General features: G+C 35.6%; 2 protein-coding genes across 3 annotated transcripts in view; both read left to right on the top strand.

The window, feature by feature from the left end:
- LOC135834409 (uncharacterized) overlaps window positions 1-25,449 on the top strand; it is a 532,193-nt gene that overhangs the window by 166,606 nt on the left and 340,138 nt on the right. The gene's annotated exons all lie outside the window — the stretch shown is intronic.
- On the top strand, window positions 128-4,353 carry LOC135834370 (uncharacterized). Its single transcript, XM_065348234.1, has 4 exons — window positions 128-2,088; window positions 2,185-3,312; window positions 3,402-3,718; window positions 3,796-4,353. Exons 1-2 carry the CDS (start codon window positions 704-706, stop codon window positions 2,813-2,815), a joined length of 2,016 nt encoding a protein of 671 aa, XP_065204306.1. The 5' UTR covers window positions 128-703; the 3' UTR covers window positions 2,816-3,312; window positions 3,402-3,718; window positions 3,796-4,353.

The following is a 25,449-nucleotide window of genomic DNA, read 5'->3' on the forward strand; positions in this document are numbered from 1 at the left end:
CCTTATAGTTGGTATAGCTCTGGTTCATAAAGAAGATAACGAGAATGCAAAAAAACATTATGAATTAATAATCCAAAAGAATCGAGACTATCAGCTACTGCAGGCTCAGAAACTATGCCGAAAAGCAGGGGTGAATATCGATGAAATTGGAGGCGGTATTGAAGCCCTCACCCGTTTTCAGAATTATTTAAAAGACTACAAGATAACTGTTTTTCATGGTGACGATGTGAATGGCAGAATACTTTATTTCAGAGGAAAGACCACAGCCCAGAAGTATATAAACTTGTACTACTTAAATGAACATTATAATGTGATAACCACTTTGAAAGGGGCTTTTGGGTTTGACTTCTTTTGCTACGCATGTGGTAAAGGCTATCACCATAAGGGTGAACACCCAAATTGTATAAATGCTTGCAGCCAATGCTTGAAAGAGCCGAAATGTAAGTTCAAATCAGTGGACCAAATTAAAACGTGCAAAGATTGCAATCGGAAATTTCTTGATCAAATATGCTATGATAAACATAAGGTTCCAGGCCATTTTGAGAAGAACAAAAGTGTATGTGAAGGCTTGAAATTTTGTAAGAGCTGTGAAAAGTTATATTCTGTTAGAAGGCAAAAAAACCAGCAACACAAATGTGACTCTCATGTCTGTGAAAACTGCGATAAATTGGTGCCTTATGATCACGTATGTTTTATCAAGCCTATGAAGAAAATGAACAAAAGAAGCGATGATTTATATGTTTTCTTTGATTTCGAAGCAAGGGTAGAAGAAGAGCCATGGATTGTCACCCCTAAGTATACAGCTCGCCGTCACATACCAAATTTTGCTGTGCTACAGATGAATTGTATGCGCTGTATTAACAATGAAAATGATGACATAACGATAGATTGTAGCCATTGTGGGCAGCGTCAGTATGTGATTGAAAACAAAGAAGGAGATGAATTGCTAGAAGAATTTTTCGATATTATTCGTAATAAAACACCCAAATTCAAAAAAACATATGTGTATGCTCACAATGGAGGTGGCTATGATTATATTTTCCTAATAGAATTCATGGTTCGAAAACTAAATTGGGTACCTACCTTGACTATGAATGGTTCAAAACTGATAATGATGAAACATAAACAAATTGAATTCAAAGATAGCCTAAACTTTTTCCATACCAGGCTGGCTGCTCTACCGGATATGTTTGGTATTGAAGATGCAGAGAAGGGGTATTTCCCCCATTATTTCAACACTTTACCGAATCAAAACTACTGTGGCTCTATCCCTGAAGCAAAATATTACGGTATGGATGAAATGGGTCTTAAAGAAAGGAAAAAATTCGAAGAATGGTACAATGATCAGAAATCCAAGAATGTGACATTCAATTTTCAAGAAGAGATCCAAAAGTACTGCATTGCAGATGTAAATGTACTACGAAAATCTTGTATAAAGTTTCGAAAACTATTCTACGATTTAATGGGGATAGACCCTCTAGCAGCAACATCAACAATAGCCAGTGCCTGCATGACTGCTTACAGAACAAATTTCATACCGCCAAATACCATCCCTTTGATGACTTTTCCATCATATCGAATGAGGGACAATCAATCAATGTTGGCAGTTCGATATTTGAAGTACTTTGAAGATATGCATGGTGTTCAATTAGAATCTGCTTACCGTGGATGGGAAAAGCAAATTGGCAAATATAAGGTTGATGGCTATCATCCGTCATTTCCTATGGAAAAATTAGGTCCAGTTCCTGAAGATATGCCAAGTGTAAGACCATTGATTATCGAAATTAACGGATGCTATTATCACGGATGCCCAAAATGTTTTGCCAATCGAACAACAGCTGTTAAATCGAAAGATAGTAAAGAATATGTCAACATGGACATGCGATATAAGAATACACTGAAAAAATTAGAACATCTTCTTTCTCTGCCTGAAGCGCCTTATGTTATCACTAAATGGGAATGTGAGATCTATAATGAATGCAGAAGTAATCCTACTCTGAAGCATTATATGACAAATGTCCAAATTCCAACCCCGATATACTCCAACCGTGAACCATTCTTCGGTGGCAGGACAGAAAACTTTTATTGGTAGGTATAAAGGTGATAAGTTATAGGTTTTTGTAGGGAAAAAACTATCAGAGAGGTTCTCTAATGCTAATTTTTCTTTTTTTTCTTCTGATACAGGTACTATAGAGTGGACCCTGAAAAAAACGAAAAAATTCGCTATCTAGATGTGAATTCTCTCTATCCTTACGTTAACAAGTATGGATGTTATCCTATAGGACATCCAAAAATTTTGCTTGGCAATGATATTCCCCCAAATTTGAATAATATTACAGGAATTGCAAAAGTTAGGCTTCTTCCACCAAAACAGCTATATCTACCTGTTTTACCAGTTAAAGTGAACAATAAATTGGTATTTGCACTTTGTAGAACATGTGCCTCTGAAGAAAATAAATTTGTATGTAACCATTCCGATAATGAAAGAGAAATTATGGGTACCTATACATGTATTGAACTAAATAAAGCGGTAGAAAAAGGATACCAAATCAAAGAGATCTATGAAGTTTGGGCTTATAAATCCACAAAATATAACATTCAAACCAATTCAGGCGGCTTATTTGCAAACTATATAAATACGTTCTTGAAGATAAAACAAGAAGCCTCAGGGTTTCCACCTCATGTCCAGTCAGATGACGACAAAAGAAAATTTATTGAAGAAATGAAACTTCGAGAAGGCGTAACCCTAGATCTGGAGAAAATTGAACCTAATCCAGGCCTAAGATCTCTGAGCAAACTCTGCCTAAATAGGTAAGATGCTGGCTACCTATCCTTCAATGTAACATATAAATTTCTCAAAAGTACATCATATCAACATTGGCATGGTTTTTGTTTATTTTTCAGTCTCTGGGGAAAATTTGGGCAGAGGAACAATCAAAGGCAGGTGAAAGTCATAAAGGATGGACCCGAATTCTTCGAATACTTTTCAAACCCAGCAATAAGACATAACAGATACAACTTTTGTTACTGATGATTTAGTTTATGTCCACTGGGAATACCTTGAAGAAACAGCCATTGATACACCCTTTATCAATCCAGTACTCAGCGCTCATGTAACTGCCGAAGCCAGGCTGGTCCTGTATAGTTATTTGGAAAAATTACAAGATAGAGTACTCTACTGTGATACAGATTCAATTATCTATATTGAAAGACCAGGAGATGAGCAAATAGAGACAGGACCTTACTTAGGTCAGATGGGAAACGAGTTGGAAAAAGAGGGTGAAGGAGCCTATATAACAGAATTCATTTCTGGTATGATGAATTTATTGATCATGAATAGATTTTATCTATCAATTAATAATTAACAGTTATCAATGATGAATTTTTCATTATACTTTCAGGAGGTCCAAAGAATTATGCCTATTGCATAAAAACAGGGAAAGGTGAGCTCAAACATGTGGTGAAGATTCGGGGTTTCACCCTGAATTATAATACCCTTCAGAGCCTGAATTATGAAGCACTGAAAAATTTTGTCCTCTCACAAACCTCCACTAATCGACCACAGAAAATAAAGGTTGAATATAAAAACCAAATTCAAAGGAAGAGACCTTTTCATGTGGTAACACAAGAAATGTCAAAAGAATATGGTGAAGTTGCCCCAAAAAGGAGGAGAATTGAATCTTTCCGTAGTTTGCCCTATGGTTATGTGGACTTAAATGTAACTAACCTGAGTTCATTCTCTTTCTTGAAATTCTGTAGGTATAAATCCTAATAATATTCTGTTCTTATTCACAGGCTTAAACGATTTACCAGATAATATCTTGGAAAAAATATTGGATAGTGTATATTGGAAGCAATACTACACAACGCTACCCTACGTCAGTCAACGATTGCAAAAGTCTTGCATTGAAAGAATTTTCAAAATCATGCATCCCAAAACTAAGGCATCAAAGGATCACACTTTGGTTGTTGACAATTATAAAAATTGGAGAAATGGAAGAAACGGCGAGATTATCATTGATAGATTCCGCAGAGGACTTATTCCATGTAATTGTTTGAGTGCACAGGGTTGTAAAAAAGAAGTACGATACATCAAGAGATATGTCATCGAGCTAAAGGCAGACTAATTACTAGAGACTAAGGATACTTTTCGGCATCGTGTGCTGTCGAGTGCTTTCGGCTACGCTCGTTTGACTTGTCTCCATGAAAATGAAATATTCTCCTTATCAAAGATGAAACTCCTGTTTCCTTTTTGTTCAAATCTTTCTTTTTCATAATCATATTATTTCATACGAATATTGTACGTATTTTAATGATAAAACTCGTGTTAGTCCTGTTTCTTTTGAATTTTAATCTGTTTCATAATTTCGTTGACACGTCGACAGTCTTGTACTCTAGTTAGACAACTTGGTTTCCGATCTGAACATTTCCAAATGGCAATAATATAAATAAAAAACAGCTGTGATGATACTAGTCTTTCGAATTCATTTTGAAGAAAATGTAAAACTTTAACAGAATGAGAAGTGACGTTGTTGTACAAACATTTGGAACTTGGAAGTTTTTCAAAAGAAGATTGATATCACATCAGTCAAAGTCAAAATCGAAAAAATCTTATCAGATTTCCAACTGCTCACATAAGGCATTTAACCCAAAGTATATTATTAAGCAACAAAAAATTGCATTCTACAAGAAATACAATGAAGAATACGTAAGAGACAATATAATATTCGAATATTATAATTAATTTTTAATTAAAATTAAAAAATCTCATCAACAGGAACAGGGAACTTGAATCATTACAATATTACAAAGAATAAAGTCAAACGAGCGTAGCCGAAAGCACTCGACAGCACACGATGCCGAAAAGTATCCTTAGTCTCTAGTAATTAGTCTAAAGGCAGGCCGCCCTTTCTTCAACGATGACCACGACACAGGCGAATCAGATCTCGAAGAATAATGTACTTTTTCTTGCAATTTTTTAAAAATTTGGAATTAATTTTGTAATTTTTGTATCTGTTTTCAATAGATTAACTTATACTTACTTACATTTCCTTACTTCTGTTTATAAATTCTAGGTTACATCTTTTATGAAATCTATTTGTTTATAAGTTTTCAAGAGTTCTTGTGATTATTTTTACCTGTATTAACTCCTGTGATTGAAATATTTCTATAATAAATAGTACCCAGTGTTCATCTTTCATTTCATTTTAATTATTATTTTTTTTTAGGAGTTCATAAAAATGAAAAAAAAGGATAAGACACAAAATTGATTTCAAGAAATTTATTTTCAAATTCTAAATTCTACATATAACTTACAACTTAGAAAATAGACTAAACTATAGTTGGATATATATTTGAGAAATTAAAGAATCCATTTACATCTTATAGCTAGTATACAAGAATACCTTAAAATACTTCACTCTACATATAAAACAAACTTAGTTCAAAGATTTTGTAGCACTAACTTGTAATTTCAATACATCAATCATGTTTAGGTCTAAACGTTTGAAGTTTAAAATTAATTCATTGATAATATTTTCTCCACAAAAAGTAATAACTTCACAATAGGCCTTATCAAAAAGATCAACCTTACCCTGGAACTCACTAAGAGAATCAGTGTATGCAGATCTAATATTATACTCCAAGTTACCAGCATCATGAAAATTTACCTTTTCAAGACAGGTATCATAGGCCTTATTGAAAATTTCATCGTACACATCCTTACAATTACTAGCCATTTTAAACAAATCATTCATGGTTGATTGCATACAAACGTGTAGTCTAATAAGATTTTTCCAACTATTTTGTTGTAAAATGATATTATCAGTATATATATTTTTATAATATGCAGCATCAGCAATGATGATTGACTTTTCATTATAAAATTGTCTAAACTGAACCTTTAAAAACTTATTTATCATCAATGTTTTCAAATCTTTGGCTTCGGCTCTATTCGTATTCTCGATATAACTGTTGATAATCTTAACATTTTCAGCAGACATGAGTTGTTCAAATGTTTCACTGGTCAAGTAAATTCCTAAACTTTTTGGTGGAGAATGTTTTGTAAAGTAAATGGTTGGTTCAAATCCATTGTCTACATTCAAACCCACTTGGACTTGTTTTGTATTACTTCGATTAATTGCATAAACTTGAGTCATAATCAGATTCTTTCGAGGATTCCATGATTTAGTTACTGGTGATTCGGTTGCACTCTGGTCATCAGATTCCATAGTGGCACGTTTTCGTTTGACACTACCATTATTACGAGTTGGGGTAATGAAATCGATAGCTGAAGACAAGGTACTTACAGTAGGTTTCTGGGAGAAAGCCATAGTAATTGAAAATAATTGCAGCTTTGCCAAATGTATAGTGGTATAGTATGACTATAATGATAATGCACTACACCACACTACACAGCACTGTACTATGAATGATGACAACGAAACTTCGCGTTTTCAACCAAAGCAACTTGACACTAGGCACAACTAAACAGTAATGAGCCTGAGACTATCTGCAACTATAACTCTAACCCAAGACATAGTATCCCCACTCCTGTGACGTTGGTGGTAGGTATAAGATTTTAGCCAATGAGAAACAACCTAGATACCCTACAATTACTTTTAGCGCCAAGATGTTTTAATAGACTATTCAACAAAGGGGAAATTTCTGGAGTTTTCTGTAGAACTTGTTTTAAAACTCGTTTTCGATTCTTTTCTAGAATAATCTTTGAATACAAGTAATCAACCAATAAATCATTATTCATCCTGTCATTTGAAAATAGCCCTAAGAAATCTTTCATTGTATAGTGTCGTGTTTTGAAGTACAGGTACATGATACAATATTTGCCACACACGGTAGAAAAGTAATCTTGAAGGCCTAGAGTATTATATGTCCAAAGCTTGGAATTTTTCTGCATGAATGAAACAAATTCACGGCGCATTGGAGGAAAACCATAACTATCAAAATACTCTGCTTTTTCTTGTGCATCTATATGAATGCATACCCAATGACTACCTTTTTGTTTGCTAGTATCCAAATTTACTACTACTGAACAAGGCAGAGTTACTTTTGAAACAGGTAGGCAATCTGCAGCATAAACATTTTCATGAGTGGAGAGAATGTGGGAGATCAAGTCTCTCTTTAACTGTATCGTATTCATGGTCTTTATCTTCAATCTGAAGAATAATTTTTGAATGATTGATAGAGTAGTCCAGATACCAGGATTTATACTTTAAAACTGCTACCACTGAGCAAATATAACCAATATTTTGAACACTCTCAACACTATGTCTTGGAAGAGGGCATATATAGTGCGAATTGGAGTGGAATAATTGGCGTATGGTAGGACAGCCTATAGTATCTAAATCCAATGTTGGCTTCTTAGTTATTTTTTCCAGAAATTTTGTCCGCTCCAACCCTTTTGAGAGAACTAAACTAGCATTCTGAGTTATGTCTTGTATAAGGTGTATGGCTTCATCCACACTGGTATAACCATCCTTCCATAATATTCCATGGTACTTTTCAGACAGCCAGTTCACTTCACGCTGTTTCTTAGGAGATAACTCTTCTAAATGAAAAGGTGATTTCACAACACAGTGAGCAAAAATATGCGAATGTACTGATACAACAGACACTTCTTTCAGTATGAAATTATTACAATTGTCTTTGAATGCCTGGAAGTCAACTATGAACTCACCCATGCCTGTTTACCTTTTGATTATTATTTTCAAAGTAGAATGAGAGCTTTGGATTACCTGCATTTTTATAACATTTTTCTACTACCCCCTCCCTTCACATCAACTATTATCAAAATACTACCCATATTGGAAGTTTAATTTCCAAAATCAATAGAAACGTTTCTCCTTTTATCTATTTCAATAATGTTATCATACTCAGCGTAGAGAATCATGTTGACAGGTTCCTCTATAGCGTCAGCAAAACCTAGGTCAACACGCACACAACCATGACGTACAAGATTCCAGTGTGTTGGTAAATGAGCTGTCAGATCCTGAGTAAGGTCATAACAGTACAGAGCATACCCGCCAATATAATCTTCTTTAGAAATTGTATGAGTATGGTTGGAATAATGAATACCAGTACCACCAAATAATGTGTTGTAGGCTTCAGCATAGAGAGAGTTTTTATAGTCTGGCTGTAATGCTCTAGAAGGAACTTGATGACCATCAATATACAAACACAAGTAGTTGAGATTGAAGTGTTGAAAATTGAAAGGATTGGTTTTAAAATCCCCATTAGTTGCCTTATTATTAACCAAACCTAAAATTATACGTTTTGGGAGCTGACCATTAATGAGATTATCAACAGTGTAACTACGAAGACCTAAAGCCAAAGTTGTAGTTTTTACATCCACCCTTGTAATAGGATATTTTGCACTACACTTTTCCAAGGTTCTTGAATGCGCTATAAGTATGCTTGGGTTTAGCTTCATTTTTCTTATGCATAATGCTGCATCTAAGAATTGTATTTTGTATTCGTTGGTAGTGCTAGTCATTAGGGCAAAGGACCCAAAAGCCCCTTTCAAAGTGGTTATCACATTATAATGTTCATTTAAGTAGTACAAGTTTATATACTTCTGGGCTGTGGTCTTTCCTCTGAAATAAAGTATTCTGCCATTCACATCGTCACCATGAAAAACAGTTATCTTGTAGTCTTTTAAATAATTCTGAAAACGGGTGAGGGCTTCAATACCGCCTCCAATTTCATCGATATTCACCCCTGCTTTTCGGCATAGTTTCTGAGCCTGCAGTAGCTGATAGTCTCGATTCTTTTGGATTATTAATTCATAATGTTTTTTTGCATTCTCGTTATCTTCTTTATGAACCAGAGCTATACCAACTACAAGGGCTCTAGGCAAACATAAGTTGTCATAGGGGTTTTCAATTGTAATTATAGATGTTTTTTTTCGGCAAATTTCTTCATAGCTCATTAAGTCAAATTTTCGTCTTCTTCCATTCCCATCAGGCATTCGTACTTTGGTTATTTTGATCTTAAAGGGTTCATCCGTTAAAAAATTTTTATTACTCTGAATAATTCGTGAAAATTCGTTCATTATTACATTGCTGGAAAATTGGTCAGGTGCCCTATATGAAATAAATATGGGTTTTTCTGCCGATTCATTGCCCATAACCAGACCAACTCTATCACGTGGATTCATATCATTGATAACAAATTCATTTATTAACTTATTCAGGGCTTTTTTTAGGTATTCTTCCGGATTTTCTTTTTTTAAGTTTTCTTTTAATTTGGCTGTCATTGTGAGTGCTTCAGTAGAAAATTTTTTAATAACTTTTGATGATATGCCTAGTACATCATAAAATTCCTCCTCTGTTTCATCTGTTTCATCTGTGGGTATAGAAGAAAAAAAAATGTGTGTTAGGGAATTGTCTTTTTTAAGAAAAAAAAAAATTAGGGTGTATTGTGCATCAATTTTTCCCTGTACCATTCCCCCCAGCTCTCAAGTGAAGTTGCCTCAAAATAGTTGGAGCACATATCTTCGATAAAATCTTCCCAAGATAACACTGGTAGGTTTAGTTGTTTGTGGATGGCTTGGCTCAATTTCCATTTGTCAAAATATGGTTCTAGCAGAAAAAATTGCAAGTCCTCTGCCCTTCCCTCTTTTTGATAATCTCTAATTAAATCTGTTTCAGTGTAAAATTGTGGAAGAGAAAATACGTGAACAACATCATCTTGTGTATAATCTTGCCAATTTTTTGATTCGATGTACTTTGCTTTTTTAAGAACTTCTATTACATTGATTGTTTCCTTGTTAAAATGCAGGCAGCTGATCAGGAATTGTTTAAATTTGTCTTTTAGGTGTACTCGAATAAAGTTTTTAATTTCATCATATTTTTCCAAAAATTTTTCATTCCAAATTTTTTCAAATTTTTCAATAATAATTTCACATAGATAATCGCTTGCTTGTGCCAACATCACAATAGAAGCCCCAGGGAGATGACTAACAATTTCGAAAATTAATTCAGGGGGTAAATCAAGAAGCTCTGTTTAAAAAAAAAAGAGAAAGAAATTAGATTTTTTACAACAGCAAAAAGGGGAAAGGGGCAGGGAAATCTTAAATTAAAAAGCATTTAATTAGGCAAGCATAAAGCCACACATGCATTCAATCACTTGTTTGTTTTTTTTATACTTTGAAAAAAAAATCAACTTTGCCAAATCTCTTTTTCAGAACAGATATTTTTTACTCAATTTTAAAAAATGTGAGAAAAATTATTTTGAATTGGTAATATTTTTAAATTTGAATTATTCTGTGTAGAGTTAGAAATGAATGACCTCAGAGTGTGTTTCCAGAAAAAATTTCTAAAAAAAATATATATACCTATTTTACTTCGTTTTTTTTTCTCAAATGAAAGAAATTAATAATTTTTTTACATCACCTCCCTGCCTAATTTTACTTTGAGCAAAATGATCTTCGAACTCGTATGTATTTACTTTGCATAGCTTCAAGCATAAATTTAAAAAAAAAAGACAAAAACTTACCAACTGGCTGTATACGATTAGATGGTCCTGGTAAACCAACAGGCTGTATAGGATTGGATGGCCCTGGAGCACCAACAGGAGATAAAATTTCATGCACTTCGTCTGCTTGGAGTACAGGTAAAGGGCTCTGAGAAATTTGCTCCAATACCTTGGACATTTCTTCTTCATTAACTGGATTGTCCAGCTCGCCAAAAATTTTCAAACTTTCCATTTTTGAAAAACGAAATATTAACCACAAAAAAATTGAAACAGTTCGTGAATAATTTAAGTTTGACGATTCACTTCACTTTATTCCACAGTACACAGTACACAGTACACAATTTTGAAAAATATGTTCATTCAAAAGATTTGAAGAATAAACACACAGATACACAGTACAGAAAAAGTACAGAATCACACAGCACTAGCAGAATAAACTCTTTGAAAAAATCACAAATGCACAAATTAACAACTGAAACCTCCACTGACCAACTACTTTCTTATATAGATTCTAAAATCTCACCCTTACATTCTAGCTCTTTCTCCATATACCCTCCCTTGGAAACAGAAAACCTGTTCTCAAAGTATACCTGCTTTCTACTTTCTTCCATTTCCAGATCTTTCCAAGACAGAATTTCTTTGTACTTCTACATCACACATTTCTAGAAGAACAAGAAAGATTAATGACTTTTTTTTCTAATGTATAAAGTGGCGACACATGTCTGTAGCTATTGTTGACCAAAGGCTTGTCTTTTAAGGAATTCTTATTCAGTCTAGAAACGTCTGAATATTGTAGGGATTTAAAATATTGATGTGTGGGTGGAAGGATATGGAAAAGAATAGAAAAAGTCTAGTACTAATTTACTGTATCCATAATGCCTGTACATACCTACGATTAAAATCACTGATAATTATTTTAATTGAAGAAATCAATCAATCAGTCCATCTATATGAAGGGGGGGCAGAAGGGGGTTGATATTTCCATTTGTTCATATATAATCGTAATTGGCAAAATTGATTATGAATATTTTAATTAAAGAAATCAATTGTGATAATTATTCTGAATCAATGAAATATTTAATTAATTGATCGATCATATTGATATGTACCAGTGTTTTAATTAAATTAATTAATTAATTCGTCAATCAATATCAATTTAATATCCTCCCTCACCCCCGCCACCTAAGCCAGCATTCCACCACGTGTGCGCGAACCAGTTTCCCTCCTCACCCCGCCTATGACATTACCCACACCGTACTGTACTCGCGAGCCAACGTTGCGTGTGTTGCGGGTTGCATATCTTGCACCTGATCGTAGAGTACCTCCTTAACTACTAGCATAACGGAGGTTTGACATGTGTAAACCTCCAATGGTCACCCCTCCACGTCATTTGCCTGAGCCATCATCATTTGTGCTTTCTGATACGAGTAGCTGCAGAGTCTCACAAACTATATATTCTCCATATATTGATTAAACAGGAGTGGGGACAGAATGTAGCCCTGTCGTACTCCTCTCTCTGGGTGGAATTTCTCTGACGTTGTTTCTCTGTTAATTTGAACATTTGCCATGCTCCCCAATCCCTATTTAAAAAAGCTACCACAATTGTAAAGTTTTAGATTTAATGACCATACGTGAAATGATGAAAAAAAGTTTACTACTGGCAAAAAAAATGGATTTTTTAAAAATTGCGAAACAAATCCATACCTGTAGGTACACTTCCGAACTTCCTTCCATTTCTGTTTTCCTCCGAATTCATACGGGCAATCTGTACACAGGCTACAACTACCTATACATACTTACATAACCAAACGATAAAAAATATAGTAATAAAACGTCCCCCTGGCCCTTTGACCCGTCACGTTTAGTACGATTTAATTCATAAACATTCGTTATCGAGGCACTCGACTCTTAGAACAAGCATTGCGATAACAAATTGACCAATAAAACCACCCCGAATCAATTTAAAAAGCTAGATAGGGACGGGATATTTTTTAGAAATTAATTTTTCAAAACATGCGGGCACATTTAAACGACTACGTTGAACCCGCGTACCTATACTAACCGCAAATAAAGATATAGAAGCAGAGCGAGAGAGAAAAAAAAACTCACACACGCTCCAAAGTACCTAAAAAAAAAGCACCTCGTAGTACATACACAACCCGAGTGAAATAAAACAAGAGATTTATAGGCTGCTGCCGAAGGGAACGGTAAAAGGAGATGCACGTGACTTGTATTTAAGTTGTAGTCGCACCTTGGGAAATCAAAGACGATACGTATTCGATCAGAGAAAAGACGTTTACCGCTACTATACTGAAGGATCATTGCAGCAGTCACAGACATCGCAGGATTCGGCACGAAGAGCATGAGGCAAATATATATAGCATATCAAATAATGCTGGCAGCGGTATCATCGTCGTTCAAAAAAAGCTACACACGTACAAGTGGCATCAAATAGAAATAGAAAAGAGAAGGAAAAAAAAACACAGAATTTTCCTCAATTTACATATAAAACTCTCTATTTCCCAGATGGAAATTAGGCTTTATAAAAAGGTAAAACGTTTTGTTGGAATATTTGAGCTTTTTCGAGTTTTTTTTTCGCTCTCTCTGTTTTCTATCGCTGGCTTGTTCGACTTGATTGTTTTAAAGGATATTTTTATAAAGCTCGTGGAAAATTTTTTTGATTTAGTGCTAGTTGAAAAATCAACGCGACCCTTTTTAAAGTATCGAGGAAAAAAATAATCGACGATGTAAAACGCGACCGGGATTTTTTCCCCGCAGTCGATAAGATTACTCGTAGCAATTCTCAGGTGTATGGGACCTTTCTGATACCTACGAAAACAACGTAGTCGCTCGTCGTCGTCTCTCTCGTGTTTTCCTTTTAACACAGTAACCGAATCCAATCACCAGTCGACGAAATTTCGTTAAAGGTCGACAAAGATTTCAACGAGAAGAAAACGATGAGGGGTAGGGGGTACGTAGGAGGTGGAAAATAAATAAACAAGCTCGTCGACGACCATCCGAACACGTATGAAATTCACGTTGTTGTTTTCTTTTTTTTGCACACCGTTGATTATTGAAAAATTTCATTCTTTTTCGTTTTTATTTTTTCATTTTCGCGTTATGCTGTATGTGTATTTGTATGTCCCTTTCCCTGCCCGTCTCCTAGCTCTTTTGCCACGTTACTTAAATCTGCACGCTTTGTGATTTCTGCAACCCTGTGTTATTATTTATTCCCCTCGTCCTTGCGCACTCTCGAATCTTTTGTCATCGACATTCTGCTTCTGTACTGCTACCCCTGCTCTTGCTCAGCCCTTTCTCGATTGTGTGTGATAAATTCGACGTATATACTGAAAAATGATTACGTTAAATGAGATTCCGATAAAGTATGTCCTGTTTTTGAGATGTTTTGTGTTCTATTCTCTTTTTTTTTCAAGCTGCTTTTTTTTTTTACTGCAGCTAAACGAGAGAAAAAAGACGATTGAAACACGCGGCGAGCTACAGAGAGGTACGTCAATGCGGCGACGAAATTTTTAATATCGGTGCAAGGTAAATCATCCTTAAGCTATTAAAGCAATTTTTTCCAAATATTATCTAGGTGAGGTACCCCCCTTTTTACATGACGACAATGTTTACCTTTTGCAATATTTTACATCGGAGTAAGCTACTCTTTAGTTATTTTTTGCTTTACCATCGTTCATTATTTTTATTGTACAGAATTCGTTATTGTTGTCTCGGTTATGTGCTCTTTTTGGTCGAGTTTTTTACTTGGATGTTTGATTCGACGAAGCACATCGTGGACCTTTTTGATGAGATTTATTAATAGACATTCCTCGAGTCCAATTTGATCTGAAATTGTTTGATCAGAACTAATAATTTTCCCCGAGCTTTATTGGGTATGATTTTATAACACTTCTGTTTGACCGCATATTATATCAGATGTGATAAAGTACGCTCGGTTCTTTGATCTGAACAGTCCAGGTACGTATTTCCTCAACTTTTGAGTCGAGAAATCAACAATTAGTCGATAATTTCACTCAAAAATCGATAATACTAGAAACTTTATGCAAATGTACTTCAAACTGAATAAAATTTCTTTGCACCTTTGAGAACTTTCCTCAAATTAATATGTACTATGTAATGATAATTTAATTACCTAGGTACTATAAGTGTAATAATCGATAAAATCGACTAATCCACGATTTCGATTTTTTTTTGTTTCAGGTGAGTAAGAATTTTCATCGTAAGAGTAATTATCTATGTTGGCTTGTCACACGTGAGAATAAGTAAGTTATTTTAGGATCCCTCATTCGATGTTCAATCTTACCTTAGAACGGAAAATTTGGAAAAATTCTATGTTTAAGAAGTCCTCTAAAGGATCACTTAGAACTAGGTACTTACTTAGAAACTCTATTTAACCTAAATTACAGATGCACTAGATATAATAAGATATCCAGAGAAGACGTTTTTTAATGAAAATTCCAAAATTTCTGCTTTGATGCTGAAGTTGTCAAAAGGTTATTTATTATAATTTTCATCAAAATTCCTCTCAAAAAGTTCGGCTTTGTTAAAATTGTTAGGAAATCACAATTTTGACAAAAATTCCAAATTAAGTCCCATGACCTAAAATTCCCTGAAAGTTCTTTTTGTTGTTTTTTTTTTGCACGGATTGACAAAAAATAACTAAGTAAATTTATGAAAAAAAATCCAAAAGAAACTGTTTTTTGCATTATTTCCCAAAAAAGTCGATTTTTGTCAAAATTGTCAAACAGGTGCTTTTTTTGCCAAAATTTTAATAAAAGGTTTTGTTTTTTGACAAACATTCCAAGTTTTGTGCCAAAATTGTCAAAAATTTCTAATTTTACCTAATCAAAGTTTTCAAAAAAGTCCTGATTTTGCTTAAATTGTAAAAAAGTCGCATTTTTGCTAAAATTGCCAAAAAAGCGATATTTCTGTTAAAAATACCAAATATCCGGAGTGGCCACATAAGGATCCATTGCACCACCCCCCCCCCCCCACCGCCCATCCACCGGGACAACTTTTTTCTGAAAGGAGGAGTTCTAAGGAACATTTCTAGCATTTGTCTTCAACAGAAAACTAGCCCTACTTACAAAATGGCGGCCATTTTGATTGACAGGTCAGCAGAAATAGCAGATTTCGCGTTCCAAAATAGGACTTGCACGAAATTTTTTGAACCGTACGGAGATAGATCGAAAGATCAGGCGAAAGTTTATCACCTGTCAAAATTTCACGTGCTAAAGTGCCTTTTTCGATTTTTGGTGAATTTTTGAAAATCAAATTTAGGCCAAAAATGATGGGAAAAATCAAAATGTTACCAAATTGACCAAGAGAGCTGAAATTTGAGATATAGCCTGTTTTCGACACGCCAAATCGATTGGAAATTGTTTCAAAACTTTTTAAGCAGTTCTGGAGCCTCCAGCAGACTTTTTAAACTCGAAATTCCCACAAAATTTCATCAAAATGAAGTTGGATAGCCGCCAGAATTTCATTAAATGGAGATGGAAAGCCAAAATTCATTCTGCGAACTACTTTCAATACGATACATGGTTGACTTCAGGTAGATTTGGAGTCGTTTTGGAACCTCCAGCGATTTTTTGAAAATTACTGGAGTCCCCGCACAGATTTTTGAAACTTAAGATTCCCACAAAATTTCATCAAAATTGAGTTGGAAAGTCGAAATGTACTCTGCAACTAATATCTTTTGAAGCCTCCAGCAACTTTTTGAAAATTACTAGAGCCTCCAGTAGATTTTTGAAACTTGAAATTTCCCCAAAATTTCATCAAACGGAGATGGAAAGCCGAAATTTACTCTGCACTTCAATTTTAACACTCTCTGAAGACGACTTCAGGTGGTCTCAAGTAATTTTGGAGCCTCCAGCGACTTTTTGAAAATTACTCGAGTCTATTGAAATTAGTTTGCAGAATAAATTTTGGCTTTTCATCTCCATTTTGAAGAGACTTTAGGAAATTTCAAGTTTTAAAAATCTATTGGAAGCTCCAGTAATTTTCAAAAAGTTGCTGGAGGCTCCAAAACGACTTGAAATTCACCTGCAGTCGACTTCGTAGTGTATTGAAATTAGTTTGCAAAATAAATTGTGGCTTTCCAACTCCATTTGATGAAATTCTGTGGGAATTTCGAGTTTCAAAAATTTGCTGGAGGCTCCAAAACTACTCAAAACGGTTTGAAACAGTTTCCAATCTATTTGGCAGGTCAAAAGTATGGTATATCTCAAAATTTCAGTTTTCTTGGTTAATTGAGTAAAATTTTGTTTTTCCCTCATTTTTGTCGCAGCCTCCAGCAACTTTATGAAAATTACTGGAGCCTCCAGTAGATTTTTGAAACTTGACATTTCCCCAAATTTCTTCAAGATGGAGATGAAAAGCCAAAATTTATTCTGCAAACTAATTTCAATAGACTCCAGTAATTTTTCAGAAGTCGCTGGAGGCTCCAAATGACTTGAGCCCACCTGAAGTCGTCTTCAGAGGGTGTTAAAATTGAAGTGCAGAGTAAATTTCGGCTTTCCATTTCCATTTCATGAAATTTTGGGGAAATTTCAAGTATCAAAAATCTACTGGAGGCGCCGGTAATTCTCAAAAAGTTGCTGGAGGCTTCAAAAAATATCAGTTGCAGAGTAAATTTCGACTTTCCAACTCAATTTGATGAAATTTTGTGGGAATCTCAAGTTTCAAAAATCTGGTGGCGGCTCCAGTAATTTTCGAAAAGTTGCTGGAGGCTCCAAAACGACTTGAAATCCACCTGCAGCGAACTTTGTAGCGTATTGGTAATTCGCAAAATGAATTTCGGCTTTCCTCCCCATTATTGATGAAATTTTGGGAAATTTTGAGTTTTAAAAATCTCTTGGAGGCGCCAGGAATTTTTAAAAAGTCGCTGGAGGCTCCAAAACGACTTGAAATTCATTTGCAGTCGATTTCGTAGTGTATTTAAATTAGTTTGCAGAATAAATTGCTGCTTTCCAACTCCATTTGATGAAATTCTGTAGGGATTTCGAATCTCAAAAATCTGCTGGAGGCTCCAGAACTACTTAAAACGGTTTGAAACAGTTTCCAATCTATTTGGCAGGTCGAAAATAGGGTTTATTTCAAATTTCAGTTTTCTTGGCCAAGTCGTTTTGGAACCTCCAGCGCCATTTTGAAAATTACTGGAGCCTTCAGTAGATTTTTGAAACTTGAAATTTCCCCAAAATTTCATCAAGTGGAGATGGAAAGCTGAAATTTACTCTACACTCCAATTTTAACACCCTCTGAAGACGACTTCAGATGGGTTTAAGTAATTTTAGGGCCACCAGCGACTTTTTTTGAAAATTACTGGAGCCTCCAACAGATTTTTGAAACTTTAAATTTTCACAAAATTTCATCAAACGGAGATGGAAAGCCGAAATTTACTCTGCACTCCAATTTTAACACCCCCTGAAGACGACTTTAAGTTCGTTCAAATCATTTTGGAGTCTCTAGGGTAACAACTCCACGTCCACCGAACCGAATTTCACCATTTTCGGGTCATTCTGGAGTCTCTGGGCCGATTTTTGATTTCTCCAGAATTTCAAAATTTCTTCAGAGAGAGTTTAAAATTGATTGGGGGTGTTGAAAATCGAGTAGCTGCTAATTCTAGACTTGTTTAAAGAGTTCTAATTCATACTGAGCCTATTTCCAGGCGAAACTCTCTCAAGTGTTTTTTGAAAACAGAGTTCTCCAGTTTTCACTAAGAAAATATGCGGTCAAAAGGCACATTCGAAATGTCCACCTGGAAATTGAGCTAAAGGCGAATGGCGAATTCGTTCAATAGGTTGAGAATGAGCAACAACTCGATTTTCAGTTCTAACCAAATTAGTCTCCACGCTTTTTGAGAAAATTTAAAAATTTTATAGAAATCGAAAGTCGAGCTGGATGCTTTAGAATGACTCAGAGGGGCCAAATTTGGATTCAACGGTTCTGGTTTTAGACAAGATGCAACCATTCGTGCCAATTTCCAAAAATTCTTTCAAAACAGAAAGTTTTTGATTATTTGTATTTTTTTTTTTTTGGTCAGGAAAACGATCTCATGCAAGTACATTTGGAAATCAACTTGAATAGTATGGATTTGATCTGATCCATTTTCCTCATAAACACGTTGAGTAGGAACTAGAGCGAAAAAATACGTTTTTTTGTTGAAAATTTCCCTTTTTCGAGAACCCATAACTTTCCTTCTAGGAGCACTTTCAGAGTTGAAATTTTTTCTGGGTGCTCATCATCTCAAAAGTAAGGTCTGCAAGCTGATTTTGGTAAAAATCCTGTGATATCCCTCCACTCTTGACCCGCCCAAAAATTCGATTTTTTTATTTCTATGTTTTTAATAATTGACAAAAATGCATCCCTGCTTCCCAATTGGTTGGCTATTGCTGTTTTTTCTCTACCAAAATCATACCAGGAGGTATGCTCAGAGATTATAGTATACCAATTTCACGGCAGACTTCTTCAATCGGATTTCTACTATTGCATTCGTCGGTTTGAATTACTCTCCCTCGCTCGTGTATACATTTGAACGTGAAACAAAAAAGGATTAGAGGAGCTTTAACGATAAAAAACAGTTTTAAAAAACACCATTTATAAAGAGGCACATCCACCCCGCATCCCATGCGGGTGCACCGAACTCATATTAAGCATCTACTACAACCTACCTTTACCACGACCTCGATGTACCAAGTACCTTACCTCTACCTACCAACTACACAGCGAGTATACAAACAATACATTTGTAATGGAAATTTCATTTTCACTCTACGGTAATACCATTTGTTGGCGGTGTAGTTTGATTGTATTGGTGTGTTTTATGTATGTATTATATAAGGTGTACTAAAGCTTGTTTAACCTCTTAGCAAAACAACAAAACGGTTAAAAGACTCGCTGGAAATATCACTCTGATAAAGCTGATTGTGAAACTGTGTGCAGTGTGCGCCACTTCCTCCTCGCGGAGATACCTACGTTTATAAATCTTATCTGTGTACAAATGCCACAATGCGGTGAAGCGACGAGCAAGGTAGAGATAGTCGAGAAGAAGAGTGAAATAAAATTTATCGAAACATCTCGACGGTAAATTTGGCCCGATTCATCAAAACGCTCGTCGGAGCGAGAAATACGCGCGTAAATAAATGATTAACTCTCGCGCTTGAGTTGAGCCATCATCTCGAGTCTCGAGACGCTCTTGTATACTTACTCAGTCCTTTAGTATAAAATACATAAGCTGACGGGAGAAAAAGAGAATAGGTACACGAACTATACATACACGATGTACGAATTACGAGCTGTAAAATTTATATTTCGCATATGGTTCGCGAGCATTCTGTCGAGCACGTAGTACATACGAGGTACGTAGTATACAGTACATATATGCGAAAACTAGACGCGTTAAATTGGAATAAAGCGAGAGAAGAATGCATTAAAACGCGAGCCCGAGCCGTCCGATAAAAAGGGCATATGGGGATGTGGTGCTGGATGTTTGATGCTGGACTCGGAACGATAGAATGGATGGAGACTGGAGACTGGAGAGAAAGAGGATACTCGTATGTTAGAGAATGTACGAGTACGTATAGAGAACACGAAGAGCACACATTGGAATCGTCGATGCACACAGCAAATTAATCTGTTACGCGTTTACAAAACTAATAAAAAGCTCGCAACTTTGCCAGTATAGTAACCGAAGTTATCAAGTTGGGTGGAATTTTTTTTCTTCTCAATAAACTTCGTTATTATGGCGATTACACGTATACAGGGTGTCCGCAGTTTCAATGCGATCTCCTTCGAACTATATAGTCCGGCATATGACAATAGGAGTAATTGCACCACCCCCACGCCGATCCTCCGGGACAACTTTTTTCTTAAAGAGGACATCCTAAGGAACATTTTAAAGCAAAGTTGCCAAAAAAAAAGTTGGCCTTACTTACAAAATGGCGGCCATTTTGATTGGCAGGTCAACCGAAATCGCAGATTTTGGGTTTCAACATAGGACTTGCATGAAATTTTTCAAACTTTACAAAGATAGATCAAAAGATCATGCAAAAATTTATCATCTGCCAAAATTTCAAATGCTAAAGTGCGTTTTTTTGATTTTTGGTGAATTTTTGAAAATCCAATTTAGGCCAAAAATGAGAAAAAATCAAAATTTTACTAAATTGACCAAGACAGCAGAAATTTGGGATATACCCTATTTTCGACATGCCAAATCGAGTGGAAACGGTTTCAACTCGTTTAGAGCAGTTGTGGAGCCTCCAACAGATTTTTGAGACTCGAAATTCCCACAAAATTCCATCAAATTGGAGTTGTAAAGCTGAAATTTATTCTAAAAACTAAATTCAATACGCTACGAAGTACTGCAGGTAAATTTCAAGTCGTTTTGGAGCCTTCTGCGACTTTTTGAAAATTCCTGAAGCCTCCAGCAGATTTTTGAAACTTTAAATTTTCACAAAATTTCATCAAATGGAGATGGAAAGCTGAAATTTACTCTACACTCCAATTTTAATACCCGCTGAAGACGACTTCAGGTGGGTTAAAGTCATTTTAGAGCCTCCAGCGACTTTTTTGAAAATTGCTGGAGTCTCCAACAGATTTTTGAAACTTTAAATTTTCACAAAATTTCATCAAATGGAGATGGGAAGCTGAAATTTACTCTACACTCCAATTTTAATACCCGCTGAAGACGACTTCAGGTGGGTTAAAGTCATTTTAGAGCCTCCAGCGACTTTTTTGAAAATTACTGGAGTCTCCAACAGATTTTTGAAACTTTAAATTTTCACAAAATTTCATCAAATGGAGATGGGAAGCTGAAATTTACTCTACACTCCAAATTTAACACATTCTGAAGACGACTTCAGGAGGGTTCAAGTCATTTTAGAGCCTCCAGCGACTTTTTTGAAAATTACTGGAGCCTTCAGTAGATTTCTGAAACTTGAAATTCCCGCAACATTAATTTATCAAATGGAGTTGGTAAGCTGTTTACTTCGCAGACTACATTGGTGGTTTCAAATGGTTTTGAAGCTTCCACCTGCTTTTAGGAAATTTCAATTTTCCGAAAAAACGCCATACAACCTTTCAAAAAGTCCCTGGAGGCTCCAAAACGACTTGAAATCCACCAGCAGTCAACTTCGTAGCGTATTGAACTTAGTTTGCATAATAAATTTCGACTCTCCATCTCAGTTTGATGAGATTGTGGGGAAATTTAAAGTTTCAAAAATCTACTGGAGGCTCAAGTAATTTTCAAAAATACCGCTGGAGGTTCTAAAACAACTTGAACCCACCTGTAGTCGTCTTCAGAGGGTGTTAAAATTGGAGTGTAGTGGAAATTTCAGCTTACCATCTCCATTTGATGAAATTTTGTGAAAATTTAAAGTTTCAAAAATCTCCTGGAGGCTCCAGTAACTTTCAAAAAAAGTCGCTGGAGGCCCTAAAATGACTTGAATCCACTTGAAGTCGTCTTCAGAGGGTGTTAAAAATTGAGTGTACAGAAAATTTCAGCTTTCCATCTCCATTTCATGAAATTTTGTGAAAATTTAAAGTTTCAAAAATCTGCTGGAGGCTCCAGTAATTTTCAAAAAAAGTCGCTGGAGGCCCTAAAATGACTTGAATCCACTTAAAGTCGTCTTCAGAGGGTGTTAAAAATTGAGTGTACAGTAAATTTCAGCTTTCCATCTCCATTTGATGAAATTTTGTGAAAATTTAAAGTTTCAAAAATCTCCTGGAGGTTTCAGGAATTTTCGAAAAGTCGCTGGAGGCTCCACAACGACTTGAAATTCATCTGCAGTACTTCGTAGCGTATTGATGTTAGTTTTTAGAATTAATTTTAGCTTTACAACTCCAATTTTATGGAATTTTGTGATAATTTCGAGTTTCAAAAATCTGCTGGAGGCTCCAGAACTGCTCAAAACGGGTTGAAACCGTTTCCAATCGATTTGGCATGTCGAAAATAGCGTATATCCCAAATTTTAGCTTTCTAAGTCAATTTGGTAAAATTTTGATTTTTTCCCTCATTTTTGGCCTAAATTCGATTTTCAAAAATTCACCAAAAATCGAAAAACGCACTTTAGCACTTGAAATTTTGACAGGTGATAAATGTTTGCATGATCTTTCGATCTACCTTTGTAAAGTTTGAAAAAGTTCGTGCAAGTCCTATGTTAAAACGCGAAATCTGCGATTTCGGCTGACCTGTCAATCAAAATGGCCGCCATTTTGTAAGTAAGGCCAACTTTTTTTTGGCAACTTTGCTTTAAAATGTTCCTTAGGGTGTCTCCTTCAAGAAAAAAGTTGTCCCGGAGGATCGGGGGGGGGGTGCAATTACTCCTATTGTCATATGCCGGACTAATCACATAGACGAACTACATATTATGCATTGGTGTCAGAGTGGTTGCTTTGAGTGGTTCTGAAGCCTCCAGCAGAATTTTTTGAAAATTTAATGTTCACCAATTGAAGTGGTCAAGCTAAAATTTATTTTAATTGTTGAAATTTCAACATTCGAAAATCTGCCGGAGGCTCTAGAATTGCTCAAAATGGTTCGAAACTGTTCTCGATCGATTTGAGTGATCAAAAATAACTTGGGTAATTTGGTAAAATTCGGATTTTTTTCCATTTTTAAATCAAAGATTTTCAAAAATTTACCAAAAATAAAACAACGCGTAAAGAAGGATAAATTATGAATAAAACTCGGCCACTATGTTAGGGAAGTTTTCAAACCGCATACTCGCGTATTTTTCCCGAGGTCGCGAAGGGTGAAACTAAAATCGACGTAAAATTACGACAATAATTGAAACATAGCGTTGTTGGGGGGGGGGAGACTAGCGAGAGGATTATTTAGTAGGTAAATTGTAAATTTTATGCTAATTCTGGTAATTTGGCGTGGCCGCGATGTTTGCCGGTGAAAAGTTACCATCACCATCTTCAACGCGAGCAGCAGTTTAATTTTATCAGATTATGTTTTGTGTACTAATCAGATCCTATTTCGCGTATACGATGGACGTGGGTCGTGGGGTGAGGGTGAGGGCTACGTGTAGTTGTATTTTTGTCGTGCGATGACGACGACGACGAGGGCGACGGTGCTCGTCGTCGAATTAACATAATGAATAAACACTACCTAAGTGCTTCTCTTTTCCCAATAAATCCTGCAATAACGTGGCGAAGCTGTTCGCCAATTCAATGAACAGGTAATTCGCAGCCTCTTTTCAAAAGACATAAATTTACTAGCATCATGGTCTGTGCTGACTGCTGTGTTACGTCTCGCTCAGTCGTTCGTAGTATAGTTGGTTCGTTGTGTCCAGATGTACATAATGAATTCTATTATTTTGAACCGCGAGATGTGCGTTTCCGTTTTGGAAAATGAATCGTTATGATTTCAAATCAAATTACGCTATGTTTTTTGGTTGGATGTCGAGAAGGAGAGTGGAGAGGGGAGTGGAATATCAACGAATCCTAGGTCTACCCATCTTTTGGAGCTGGACCATTTTCCCCATTACGATTGCGATGAACCCTTCTAAAGGTAGGTATAAAGGCCGTGTTCGAGGAGAATGCGTTGCCCAAAAAATAGAATGTTACACAATAAACTCAATTTTTGGGCAACACTCTTCCCCCAATGTATTCCTTAAGAGGGTCCAACTGCAAATCTAACTTCATATTCGTGTTTAGTGGGTTCAATTCATATGATACCGATACTCATATTGTTTTTACACCTCCTTTCGCCCCGAAATTGGGGAGGGGGTGCCCATGGGCTCAAAATGGGGGTTTCATGAAGTGGATTTTCGAGAGAGTTGTTAATTTTTTTGACAAAACAATGTACATGCGGAATAGTGTTGTGTTTTAAACAAAATCCAAAGATTTTTCAAAGATTTTATATAGGATTGGCAATAAGCTAATGGGTCTGTACCAGAACTCGAACTGGGATAGAGTAGTACCTGGGTATACTTACTCGTTACTGTAATCGATTGAAGCGAATACCGAGTAATCCCAGTTATCGGTTTGATGAAGACAAACCTGGGACCGGGACTATCCTGTCCTGGGTTGTCCTTTGACAATGTACGCATCAGCCATGACTCATTTCAATGCAGAATCGAATGATGAGAATTTGTATTTATGAGCGTATGTGCTGTGTAAGTGTTAGTGTGATGTACATGATAAGAAATGAACGAATACATACATCGAGTGATGTAATACACTAGCGAGTTAACACTTGACAGTTAGCCAGGACCTTTTTTTTTGTGTTAAATGTTATATTATTCAATATTTGCTGAACAATCACTTTTACCAGGTGGGGGGGGGTGGTGGTGTTATAAGCAACTAGACAACTTAACATATTGATAATACAAAATGTGATGATAAATACAGATAAATGCTAGAAGAAAACCCCGAGTGGAAAAACCTTACAATTTGACAATATAAACAACATATTACATGGACATTGAAAACACTGGAAAAATAAATAAATAAATAAAATAAAATGAATAGGTTACAATTTATTCAACAACTATAGCTTGGGTAGAATAAAGAGAATAAAAACAAATAATTAAGATAGAATGATGAGTTCAATATCTCAGTAACAAGTTCAGAATGATGAGTAGCAGTTTAGTGTCATGATGTATGTTGTAGATAATAAGTCAAATGTTATAATCAGTTTATTTGAGATGTTGGGCCTCTTTGTCGAGAGCTTTCAACTTTCCACATTTTCTTTACAGTTTGGCGAAGGTATTTTAGATGGTTTTCATCCAAAACTTTAATGGGAAGATATGGGCAATCTGCAGCGTGAAGGGGACAGGTTTGAAAAACGTGTTCAGGTTTTTCCAGTTCACCTCATTTGCAATGTGGATGAGTTGATCAGCCAAACTTATGGAGGAGATAATGAAATATTCCATGGCTGCTAAGGGCCTGTCCCAGGCATTGTCAACCTTTTAGTTAACCTAATCCACA

The sequence above is a fragment of the Planococcus citri genome, chromosome 2, assembly GCF_950023065.1.
Source record: "Planococcus citri chromosome 2, ihPlaCitr1.1, whole genome shotgun sequence".
NCBI classification, from domain to species: domain Eukaryota; kingdom Metazoa; phylum Arthropoda; class Insecta; order Hemiptera; family Pseudococcidae; genus Planococcus; species Planococcus citri.